This window comes from Erpetoichthys calabaricus, chromosome 2, assembly GCF_900747795.2.
Source record: "Erpetoichthys calabaricus chromosome 2, fErpCal1.3, whole genome shotgun sequence".
NCBI lineage: Eukaryota > Metazoa > Chordata > Cladistia > Polypteriformes > Polypteridae > Erpetoichthys > Erpetoichthys calabaricus.
In genome coordinates this window covers 350,173,994-350,187,275 of record NC_041395.2, presented here as the reverse complement: position 1 = coordinate 350,187,275, position 13,282 = coordinate 350,173,994, and the positions used below count along the sequence as shown (strand labels likewise).

At 39.4% G+C, this 13,282-nt stretch overlaps 1 protein-coding gene across 1 annotated transcript in view; it reads left to right on the top strand.

Annotated features, from left to right (window-relative positions):
• LOC114645658 (uncharacterized) overlaps window positions 1-13,282 on the top strand; it is a 154,232-nt gene that overhangs the window by 12,806 nt on the left and 128,144 nt on the right. The window contains exons 6-7 of the mRNA XM_051922626.1: window positions 12,030-12,158; window positions 12,534-12,674. Coding sequence (XP_051778586.1) covers window positions 12,030-12,158; window positions 12,534-12,674 — 270 coding nt within the window. The remainder of the gene's footprint in view (window positions 1-12,029; window positions 12,159-12,533; window positions 12,675-13,282) is intronic.

Genomic DNA, 13,282 nt, shown 5'->3' with positions numbered 1-13,282 from the left:
GCAGTGGTAGTGCTGCTGCTTTGCAGTAAGGAGACTGTGGAAGATTGTGGGTTCGCTTCCCGGTTCCTCCCTGTGTGGATAGCGCTTTGAGTACTGAGAAAAGCGCTATATAAATGTAATGAATTATTATTATTATTATTATTATTAGTGAACAGCACTTATTACAGCCACTCTGCTGTTTAAATCCATCCGCCTAGGTATGTGGGAAGAGGACTGATCATCAGATCCATATGGAAGGAGCAGTGAGAGATCAAAATGTTGGAGGCCTACTAGTATACCTGGCAAAAGGGAGAGAAAGAAAGGCTCGGTGTTTCACAGTGTATTAGACTACCAACATTTCTGAAGTTAAAATTTCAGCCTGATAATGCAATAAAGAATCAATCTAAAGATCTACTGTATCAACAGATTATTCTGCCATACAACGAACAAAGGATTAGAGTAAAAGATATTTCAACATCAAGTCAAATGTCATAAATTTCCATTAATCTTTCAAAATGATAAACTATATTCTAGATAAGCAATTGATATGATTCATTATAATGAGTTAATACTGAGGTGTTAACGTTCATACACTCTTTAAATTGTGTCATTTAAAAAGGCTGTATAATCAATCTCAAATGTGGAACTGAAAGTTGAAGCTACAAATGCATGTGAGCTAGAGACACAAACATGGTGAAATGGGGTTGACCATAAAATAGGCCAGGACCTTCTGTGGCCAGCCCAGAAGAGACTCTTTTCAGTCCAGTTTGACCCTGCCTGCTGGCTTTTGATGTAGCAGACCCCAAACAAGCAGAGCTGGTAAATAATTAGAAATGTCTCAAAATATAGCACATGCCCCACAACACCTTGTAGAAAGAAGGGCAAACAAATCATCTTTATTGATTTATTTGACAAACATAGAAAATAAGCAAAATGCTCAAATGAGCAAAAATAGTCCCAATAATAAAATCCAGATACAGTAAACAAAGGTCAAGCAGATAAAGATCAAAAAGTCACAAAATTAAGTAAATTATTAGGGGCTTCGCCTCTAGCGCTGACATCCGAGGTTCGATTCCCGTAAGGGAGTGCAGTGAGTGTGTACGCCTGATGAGCCCAGAATTAGGGCGAAACACGTGTCGCGTACTCTTTGCATTATTTGACAGTAAACTATTTCAACCATATATATATATATATATGGAAGAGAAGGTCTGTGATACGGTTTGCATATTTGCAGTTGGAGATCCACAAAGGGAGAAAAAACGAATCACGTATCATAAAATAGTTTTATTCCTGAGCTTTCAACCCCTGTCAGGGGTCTTCATCAGAGGATAATGCTTAGACTTACAAGAATCAAAGGCAATATATAGCAACACATTCAGTATGGGGTGGGTGGGTGGAGGTGACTAAGTCAGTATAATCAAGGGGGGGGGGGGGGGGGGGTTGTATAGTTTAATTAATGTGTATATGTCCTTCTTAAGTTGGCATATGCTGGGTTTATGTCCAAGTGTCTGTTGATGGCGTTTTCATCTGATAGCTAAGACTCGGCCAACTCTCTGGCGCTTTTTGTACTGGCCTTAAATTTTACTTTTACGTTGTCCCAGTTGAATGTGTGTCCTGTTGATTTAGTATGTGCATATATCAAAGATAGTGCGTCCTTTCTTCTGACGGCGTTGCGATGTTCCTGTACACGTGTTGAGATTCTTTTTGACGTTTGTCCTATGTATACAGCTGAGCAAGAATTGCATGGAATACTATAAACTGCGTTTCGTGTTTCGGCTGTTGATTTCTTGTTTTTAGCATTAAACAGGACCATGTGCAGATTGTTCGTGGGTTTATGTGCTATTCTGATGCCCCCACTTGGTCAGGGTGCGTGCCGTGCCTTCTGACACATTATGGTGATACGGGAGTGAATGCCAGGTGGGGTGGGGGTTCTGATTTAAGTCGATTGTATGCTGATTCCTTTGGCGTCTGCTGTGTAGACTCCGATTAATGAATGTTTTTGAGTATCCGTTTGAGGTGAAAAGTTGGAACAGATAGCGTCTCTCGTTAATTTTTGTTTCCTTGGTATTACAATGCGTGTGGACTCGTTTAAATAGGGTTTTCACGCAGCTCCGTTTATGAGATACCGGGTGGTTGCTGGTGTAGTGTAGGATCTTGTCTGCGTAGCATTGTTTGCGGTAAACACTTGTGGTCAGGGTGGCGTCACTATTTCTTTTGATGTAAATATCCAGGAAGTTGATGTGTCGATTGTTTTCTTTTTCCATTGTGAACTGGATTGCAGGGAATATTGTCTTAATATGATTGAAGAACTCATTCAGCTGGTTCTTTCTTAATATGACGAATGTGTCGTCTACATAGCGTATCCAAATTTTGGGTGTAATCTGGGATAAAGCTATGTTTTCAAATCGTTGCATTACCAGTTCAGCTAGGAGTCCAGATAACGGTGATCCCATCGGCATGCCTTCTTTCTGTGTGTAATACTTGCCGTTGAAATGAAAGTGCGTTTTTTGGCAAAGTGATATTAGGTGCATTATGTCTTTGATGGACAGTTTGGTTCTTGTCTCTATGGTGGGGTCACTATCCAGTTTCATTAATAATGTTTCTGTGGCCAGTTGGATCGGGATAATGGTGTATAGCGATATAACATCAAACGAGACCATGATCTCGTCCTCGGCGATGGATACGTCATTCAAGCGCTGTAATGCCGACTCCGCGCTGTTGACGGAATAATCTGAGTCGTCCGTTAAATGTTTAAGTAGTTGGAAAAGTCTTTTTGACAAGTTGTATGATGGTCCGCCTATTAGGCCAACCACTGGTCTGTATTTCAGTGGTGTTTTGTGTATTTTTGGGAGTCCATAAAATTCCGGGCAGTTAGCATCATTGGATTTCATTTTGTGAAAGTTCTGTACATCCAGGCGGTTACCATTTCGGAGTTTGGTCAGAGCATAGTTTATTTTATTCTGTGTGGTTTTTGTTGGGTCATTATTTAGCTGTTGATAAGTATTAGTGTCAGAAAGCATTTCTTCCATAGCTGTGGAGTATTGTTCTCTGTCTAGGATAACAGTTGCGCCTCCTTTGTCAGCTGGTGTAATAATAATGCTGTTGTCATTCCGTAAAGATCTTAGAGCTTTCTGTTCACTTGCCAGAATACGTGTGGTTGGTTGTCTTGTGTGTAGCTGGCTGGCGACGTTGCATCTTATTTCTTGTGCCTGTTCTGTTGGTATTTTTTCAGTTGCTAAGATATGTTCTAACAAACCGAGGAAGTTCATGTTAGATGCGTCCTTATAATTGAATTTTAATCCTCTGGAGAGAATATTGTGTTCTGTGGTGGAGAGCCGTCTTTTGGATAGGTTGTGTACTTCAGATTGGGGGTTGTTCATATATTGATTTCCAGTGAGTTTACCCCATTTTTTGTTGAGTGTATTTTGTTTAGAAATACGGTTTTTGGAAGCGGTGTCCTGGATCCTTTTAGTCCATTCCTCCGTAACCGTTTGTCCACATGTTGTGATTAGTTTAGCGTGTTGCTCCATAATTACAGATCGGTAAAAGTTTCGTTGGCGGTGTGTTTCCGTGATAAGTTCATACAAAACTCGTTTAGTAAACTGTTGTATGATGGTTGACATTTTCGGGGTGTTCGTTGGTGGCTTGAATCGTAGGCATCTCGGAGTTACATCGTGCCTGATGCAACTGTGGAGGAAGAAGAGTTTTTCATAGCTGTGCGCTTCACGGATTGCCGAAGTTTCCCATCATCTAATGCATTGGAGGGCTTCATGCCCGAAGGTTGTACGAATGGAAGAGAAGGTCTGTGATACGGTTTGCATATTTGCAGTTGGAGATCCACAAAGGGAGAAAAAACGAATCACGTATCATAAAATAGTTTTATTCCTGAGCTTTCAACCCCTATCAGGGGTCTTCATCAGAGGATAATGCTTAGACTTACAAGAATCAAAGGCAATATATAGCAACACATTCAGTATGGGGGGGGCATTGGGGGGGGTGGGTGGAGGTGACTAAGTCAGTATAATCAAGGGGGGGGGGGGTTGTATAGTTTAATTAATGTGTATATGTCCTTGCATGGAATACTATAAACTGCGTTTCGTGTTTCGGCTGTCGATTTCTTGTTTTTAGCATTAAACAGGACCACGAGCTCTATGAGCTCCCTGTAAAGCCAGAGCCCAAATTTCCACCTAGGGGTGCCCCAGACTGGCAGGTGAATAAAGTAAAATCCTGGAGGTTCGACCCAGTGAGGCCGACCCCTCAACAAGCCTGGAGCCTATGGGCAAAGGTAGGGCAGTGGCTACGGCCACAGGAAAACATGCCCTACCAAATAATTGAACAGGTGGCTTGCTATCTGTTTCTAGACACACTACCCCAGCGCTTCACCCAGCCGGTTTGGGGTAGACAATTTAAAAATATGGCAGAGCTCATAGAGCTCGTGGAACAACAAAGGAGGGCCTCCCAATCTGGGAGAGCTGAACTGTCCCTGGGCCAACCACAACCAGAGTACGTCCCAAAACCTAGCCTATTAACCTAGCATATTAACACATGTGCAATTAAACGTGTGCATTTATGGGGTGATTTCTCAGGCTTAAAAGCTCGCCTTTTATTAAAAAGATACATGCAAACTGTTTTCATTCTGAAGGGCACAAACCACGTTGGATTTCAGCCGTTAAACAAGCAAAAATGTCGGTACACCAGATAAATAAGCGCAACATATTATCAGTTGTATTGTATGCTTACAATACATATAGAAATGTGTTAATCGTTAACTAATATTATGGGATGGTGTTTTTCGACTCGCACCTTGATTTAAACGATTGCATGTCTTGGTGGGTTTGCGTAGCTTATTGTCAATATCTTTACACCTCTTTTTAAGACTTAATTTAAAAAGGTTTTCTTTTCTTCTTAATTAAAATTTAAAAGCAATACTTCACCGCTGCGAAGCCCCTCTAGCGCTGACGTCCGAGGTTCGATTACCGTAAGCGAGTGCAGTGAGTGTGTACGCCTGATGAGCCAAGAATAAGGGGGAAACACGTGTCGCGTACTCTGCATTATTTGACAGTAAACTATTTTCAACCACTCTATGATCTGCTTCTCACTAATGAAGGCACCGTGGCTGATGTTACCTGACTTGCTGGCCAACCATAAGCGTTACCTGGTAGGTAGCCACCCACTCACTGCACTCGCTTACGGTAATCGAACCTCGGACGTCAGCGCTAGAGGCGAAGCCCCTAAAAATTGCGCCACGGCGTGTGGTTCGTTTATTTGACAGCATGTAGATCGGGGATAATCACATTCACGGCATTCGTAGTCTGATTCACAATCTGATTGTATGGGTGGTTACCTACCAGGTAACGCTTATGGTTAGCCAGCAAGTCAGCTCGAAGTGATCACTCGAGTGAAGGCAGCTTCACAAAAAAACAGATCCTTAACAAACTGTTATTGGTATATTTTCCCTCAATTTAAAAAGGTTTTCTTTTCTTCTTCATAAAAATTTAAAAGCAGTACTTCGCCGGTGCGAAGCGCGTGGATTTGAGCGACTGACGCATAACAGACATATTCATGAGTGCAAGAACTTCGGAAAGAAAGCACCGTGTAAACCTAAACTTTAAATTAAGTTCATAGACCTACAAAAGGTTGCCATTGATTTGAGGCAAGATTGCTTTTCTCCTGTACAACTATACGTTGCATTCTTAACAGTAAGCTTGCACAGCTTGGTCATATTAGAACCGGAGTGCTGAACTGAAAACGTGGTATACAAACAGAACTATAACAATCGTAAAAAAAGAAAGAAAAAAAAAAGGCGAAGAACCCTTGGATTTAATAAAAAGGGTCCTGCCTTGGCGAAGCAAGGAAAAAGGAAGACCTTATATGGCGTTCATTTATAAAATAGCCGAAAAGCTATGTGAAGTCAGCTTCACAAAAAAACAGATCCTTAACAAATTGTTATTGGGATATTTTCCCTCAATTTAAAAAGGTTTTCTTCTTAATAAAAATTTAAAAGCAGTACTTCGCAGGGATTTAGATATATATATAGATATATATATATATATATATATATATATATATATATAGATGTATATAGAGATATAGATATATATAGATATAGATATATAGATATATATAGTGTAAAAGGCGCTATATAGCGCCCGACCCGGCACAGACTCAGACAGAGGCATGTACTTAAATAAAACACGCTTTATTATTTCTTCAGCCATGGGGCACGTCTTCCCCGTGTCCCACAGGCCCAACACAGTCCCAAATACGCTCACAATTACTCTCTCTCTCTCTATCCTCCTCAGGCTTAGTCCTCCTCTCGACTCTGGCTCTCCCGAGTGGTGGTGGCTGGCCTTTTTTATACCCCACCCGGAAGCGTTCCAGGTGCTTGATTACCTGGTACTAATTGACCTTCTGGGTGGGGCTAACGAGTCGACCAGCTGGGCTGGAAAGTCCATGCAGCTCCCCCTGGCGGCCATCCAAGCCTCCAACCAGGCTGTAGAGGACTCCATCTCCCATGGAGCCTTGTGCCAGGTTGGGGAATCATCGTCCACCAGGTAGGCTGCCACCAAGCGTCCCAGGGTAGGTACTGAGCTGCCCATGGTGGCTCCCCCGGAACAGATGCAGCAGGGGCGTCCCTGCCGGGCATGGGACCTGGCTGTCCTTCACAATAGATATATATATATATATATATGTATGTCTATATATATATATATATGTAAGCTTATAAGTACTGCCTTACTTCTCTTTAAGAAAGGAAGATGTAATGATACTTGATTTAAACGATTCCATGTCTTGGTGGGTTTGCGTAGCTTATTGTCAATATCTTTACAACTGTTTTTAGGACTTATTGACTGAAACGGGCTTTCACGAAAAAAGTTAGGGTTTTGCTACAGGATACACCCTCCACACGTTAAGGAAATAAAAATAAAAGGTATATATTTCTGTTTTATTTAAACCTTTTAAGTTCGTATGCATAGCCCCATTTGGCTGTTTTAGTTTTTTTTTCTTTCTTCAGTAATATTTAATCTCCTTAAAGAAAAAGAACATATGCATTTTACTTTTTTTGTATCTCTTTAGTAATATTTTAGTGTAAAAGGATAACCAGTATTTAAACCTTTTATGTTACTTTATAAAGTTATTTTACACAATGTTGAAAAATTAATAAGAAAGCTACATATTTTGGCAGCTGCTGCTTTAATTTTCAATGAAATGAAAAAAGCTCTCCAAGACAAAACCTCAATGAAAAGGAGAAACCCTCATTTATAAAGGTTTGCTGCAGATGACTTAACTGAAAATAAATGAATAGTTCCTATGTGTATAATACATATTTATCTATTTGACTTATGCCTTTATTCCAGCAACTTGCAACATCTAAGGTACAATTTGTTACATTACTTTTGTTTTTTGCAGCACAGGCAGGTGAAGTGACTTCCTCAGGGTCACACAGTGGTGTCAGTACCAGGATTTGAACTAACAAGCTCTGGGTTTGCTGAAATATTACTGAAGAAAGAAAAAAATCGAAAACGGGCAAATGGGGCTATGCATAAAAATTTCCATCCATCCATTATCCAACCCGCTATATCCTAAATACAGGAGCCAATCCCTGCCAACACAGGGCACAAGGCAGGAAACAAACCCCGGGCAAGGTGCCAGCCCACCGCAGGGCGCACACACCCACACACCAGGGACAATTTAGAATCGCCAATGCACCTAACCTGCATGTCTTTGGACTGTGGGAGGAAACCGGAGTACCTGGAGGAAACCCAGACAGACACGGGGAGAACATTCAAACTCCACGCAGGGAAGTGAACCCGGGTCTCCTAACTGGCACCTTTCACTGCGCCACCATGCCGCCCGCATACAAACTTAAAAGGTTTAAATAAAACAGAAATATATACCTTTATTTTTACTTCCTTAACTTGTGGAGGGTGTATCCTGTAGCAAAGCGCTAAGTTTTTTCATGAAAGCCCCTTTCAGTCAATAAGTCTTAAAAACAGGTGTAAAGCTAAACTTGCAGCACCGCTATTCAATTACACTTGCCTAACGCCTCTCCTAAGGGGACATACTGTGGGATCTGGGCATCAGTCAAAGCACCAATCACAGGCCCGATTAGAAAGTGGGAAGCTGTGATTTGTCGTCTCCCTCCCATGTAACAATCACAGCCCGTGTTACAACGCACTATGTATGTATGTATATATGTATATATGAAGAGGATGGATGGATGGATGTATATGTGTGTGTTTATGTATATGTGTATATGTATGTGTATATATATGTTGATATGTGTATATATATATATATATGTATATATATGTATATGTAGATATGTGTATATATGTATATATGTATATGTATATATATATATGTTTACATAACCTCTTTAACACACTAGTTCTCCGCCGCGAAGTGCGGGTATTTTGCTATATATACCCAGAGAGTTGGCCGAGTCTTGGCTATCAGATGAAAATGCCATCAACAGACACTTGGACATAAACCCAGCATATGCCAACTTAAAAAGGACATATGCACTTTAATTTAACGATAAACCCCCCCCCCCCCTTTTGATCATACGGACTTAGTCACCTCCACCCACCCCCCCCTGAATGTGTTGCTATATATTGCCTTTGATTCTTGTAAGTCTAAGCATTATCCTCTGATGAAGACCCCTGATAGGGGTTGAAAGCTCAGGAATAAAACTATTTTATGATACGTGATTCGTTTTTTCTCCCTTTGTGGATCTCCAACTGCAAATATATATATATATATATATATATATATATATATATATATATATATATATATATATATATATATATATATATATATGTGAATGTATGTATGTATATATGTATGTCTATATTTATATATATATATATATATATATATATATATATATATATGTGCATATGTATATATATGTGTATATATATATGTGCATATGTATATACTGTATATGTGTATATATATGTAGATATGTATATGTATATATATGTACATATGTATATATATATGTAGATGTGTAAATTTGTATATGTGTATATATATATGTATATGTGGATGTGTATATGTATATGTACATATGTAGATATGTATATATATGTATATGTATATATATGTTTACATAACCTCTTTAACACACTACTTCTCCGCTGCGAAGCGCAGGTATTTTGTTAGTACACAATAAAACACAACTCCACAATCTCATACATCTGGGGTCTCATGTATAAATAGTACGTACGCACAAAAATGTTGCGTAAGAACGTTTCCATGTTCAAATCGCGATATGTAAAACCTAAACTTGGTGTAAAGCCACGCACATTTCCACAGTATCTGATACCCTGTCGTACGCAAGTTCTGTGCTCAGTTTTGCAGACTGGCGGCACCCAGCGTCAAAGCAGTGCTACTGTTCCTATGTGGTTACCCTTTCTTTTTTAGATCCACATCCCTGACGTGGCTTTATAAATAATACTGAAATTAACCGCATATTGTTTATTAGTTTAAGGCATCTGATTGTAATTAACCTGTAACAATATAATGGTCCACAGAATGGTCAAACTATTCCAAATACCATAACTGCTTTACCGTTGTTACTCTCACTGCACCACTCGGAGTATTTATATCACTGTATCTGAGTGTGAATCACAGCTGTACAGAGAATTATCGGTATACAGCATCAAGCACACACTGCCTCAGCTATGCTGTCTATTTGAACTGCTCTCACACAGCAAACGCCTTGGAGCCTTTCCTGTACGGACCTCGCGGTTCACAAACAGTTTCATCCCAAGAACTCTAAACGCACTCAATCAGTCCATCAAGTGCTCCTTGTAGAACTGTTTGTACTTATAAGTACAATTACCTCACTGTAAACTTGTGATACAGTTATAATATTGCACAACCTGATCCACTTTATAAAGCGCGTATTTACATATTATGACAATATCATTTTTAAGATGAAATGCAGCAAAATATGTTTATTATATTATACAGATAAAATGTTAACATCATTTAAATAATCTATATTGTTAATAATTAAACATGTGAGGACACGGTGCTGCAGCGCTAGTGAGGAGCTGGTGCTCCGTTCACAGATTGTTCCTGCCTTGCGTTGTATTCTTCTAAACGTGTACTACGAAGATATTTCAATGTTCCTTAAAAGACTTGGTCAAGTGATGCAGCTTCCAGATAGCTAAACGTCTATTACAGACCCGATTGTGTGGCGATTGGGTATTTGGAGAAAGAAAAGCAAGGACTGATTTTAATTCTTACTTTGTCTTTTTTCTCTTTCTTCATCATGTAAAGCACTTTCAGCTACATTATTTGTATGAAAATGTGCTATATAAATAAATGTTGTTGTTGACAGGAATTGGAGGTTAGTACATTTGAAAGAGACAGTACTGCTACAATAAAGTATTTCATCGAATATTATTATTATTATTATTATTCATCGAAGGTCACGCATGGTGCAGCAAGCATCTTACGTGAGACATGAACAATCACTGCACCACCGTGTTCCCATGTTTAATAACATGCTTTAACTCCTATCATCATGAAAATGATATCACATATACATCTCAGTATTTTAATTATTCAGAGAGCTGTAATATCACGAATGTAATGGATTCTGTGTCCTGTCAGAGGAAGAGAAAGCCCAGAAGCACATAGTGATTCACACACATAGAAGATCAAATACAAAACAAAGCATTTAATGTGCTACTTTAGTTACAATGGGATTGAGAAACTAGTAAATTAAACGATTTAGGATGAAGTTTATGATATTCTTCTTTAATGACAAAATAAACTACTTGATTAAAGTGGAAATTTCGAGATTAACGTTGACATTTCGTGCTTTTTTCCCCACTGTGTGCCTTTTTTTTTTCTCTGTACCCTAATGAGCTTTCATGTGACAGTCAGATGGTGGGCTACGACTCACCTTTTCACGGCGACTTTGATATGTGACAACTTCTTTTTTATTTCGGGCACTGTGCGACTTTGTGAACTTGAGCTTTCAAGTTTCTCTGGCACGCTATGTCACTCGATCAACTTCCTTTTGTTGATTATATCACTGTTTAAACCAACAAATAGTATGTCTTTCTTTGCCTCCACTTGGTATTCGTTGAAATTCTTCTATTTTTCCCTCTTTCTTTTGCCATTGTCTTTTCACAGAAGGCTGAGCTTAAGGGCTATTTATATTGATTTGCATATTCAAAGAGGCGTAATTCTGGATGGAGTTGGGGCGGGACAGCAGGCGCGTGCACGTGCGTTACTTTTCACGCTGACCGGGATTTATGGAGCGGAAGAACATGGAAGTTGGCGTTCGCACAGATTTATGCATGTGGATTTTTTTGTGCGTAAGCACATTTCTGATTTTGTGCTTACGTCATGTTATAGTACGAATTCTATGCACGGTGTTCTGCATGAGGCCCCTGATGATGCAAAAACCCTAGCAACACCAAAGAACATGGTCTCTGCCAATTGGGAAAAAGCTCAGAAAAATGAATATGGTCAAAGTTTCACAATACGAATGTATAGTCATTATTATACCATAATTGTGAAAAAAAGAAATTTTACAATTTTATATGATACAAGCAGTCATTTTACATGCTAGATGACAAAAATATGAAGACTGAGTGATTAGTTGTGCACCATTCATGGTTCTTTTCTGACATCCATTAAAGTTTACTCATTAAATAAAAAGTAGGAATAAGCTAAACGTTTTTCTGTGCTGCACATAAAGGTGGACTATTTAAAAGCCAGCAGTGATCCTAGTGTCCATAAAAGTGAAATATGCAGCCTTTGAGGTGTGAGATGCTGGTGTGCAGTATGGCCATTCTGCTTGTTAAGATGGGATGCATGCTAACAGACCCAAATTCAACAGTGAATATTGCTCAGTTCAAGAAGCACTATAACACTCAATTTAATGAGGGACATGACAGTCTTTTAAAGTTTAATGGAAATGGTGAGAAATTATGAAAATCAGGAGCACTTATGCTATGATGTGTGTTTTTTGAAAATTTTATTTTACAAGAAAACTTTTACAAACTGTTTTGCAGATGCAATTTCCATGCTGACTTGCAATTTCTGTTCATCAAATTCTTGGGACATGTGCCAAAATCAATCAATGATGTGTTTTCCCACAAGTGGACAATGTGCAAGTGTTTCCTCTTTCAACAGTTATAATGGTGAGACTTTCCAGTAGTCCTCATTGAATAAGTACGGGTGTAAGCTGAGATGATTGAGCCTTTACATGTGGTGTCTTCCCCATGGGTCTGCTCCTGGGCCCCTTTGGTTTTCCTAAGTTCAATGTCACCAAGCCAGAGCGGCTTATGTCACACACAGAATCTGGTCTCTCATTTGAGTGTCATTGGGATGCATATGGGTTTATTTTGCTATTGTGAAAGACTGCAGACCATTTGACTCTTCTGGAGTCATTTGAATGTGGGCCTGACCGGCAAAATATCTATTGCAAAATTTAAAAAAAAATGGTAAAATGTCCTGTTGTAAAATATCTGATAATTTCCAAGACAGACTTACAAAACAACTTCTGTTCTTCCCAGGCATGTATCTGAATTCTTATGTGAGCAGAGGCTGTACGCCGAATCCCAGCTGCAACATGACTGCCTCCATTAACACGGGATATCAGAGCATAACAAGTACCTCCCAGTGCTGTAACTCCAGTCTGTGCAACACCGACAAAGGTAACGAGGAAAGCAACAATATGGAATGCTTGTCATCATTGCTTTATAGTCATTGTTTTCATAAAGTTTTCACAACAGTATGGTATTGTAATTTGATTTTACATTATTGTGGTGCCATTTTATACATGAGTTTAAACTCCCAAATGATGCTGTGTCGTTTATGTTAATGGCAACCATTGCTAAATTCATAAGCCTGTCTGATGTCATAATGCTCACATTATTTAACATGGCGGTATGCATTGTCATGTGTCCAAGCTGTGGTGTTCCTGCTGTGTTCAGTAGATGGCAGTATGCATGGCCATTACATGGTGTTTGTGTAAAGCAGTGAAGTGAGAAGAACTGAATTGTGTAATGTGTCCATTGAATTGTTATGTTGAGGTTTTAAATGAAACCATAATAGAAACTTGCTATGTGCTGCTCTAATTGACTGACTACACAACATATTGGCGGCGAGGAAGTCTTTACTATCTCGGCAGCAGCCTGCACCTTTCTCTCCACACCCGGATAGCCTACAATGGCTTTCATTGCTTGGCTATGCATCTTTGATAATTACATGCTGGCTGCTAATCAGGTTTAGCTAGCCAATGAGAGCAAATGTGTTTTGCTTA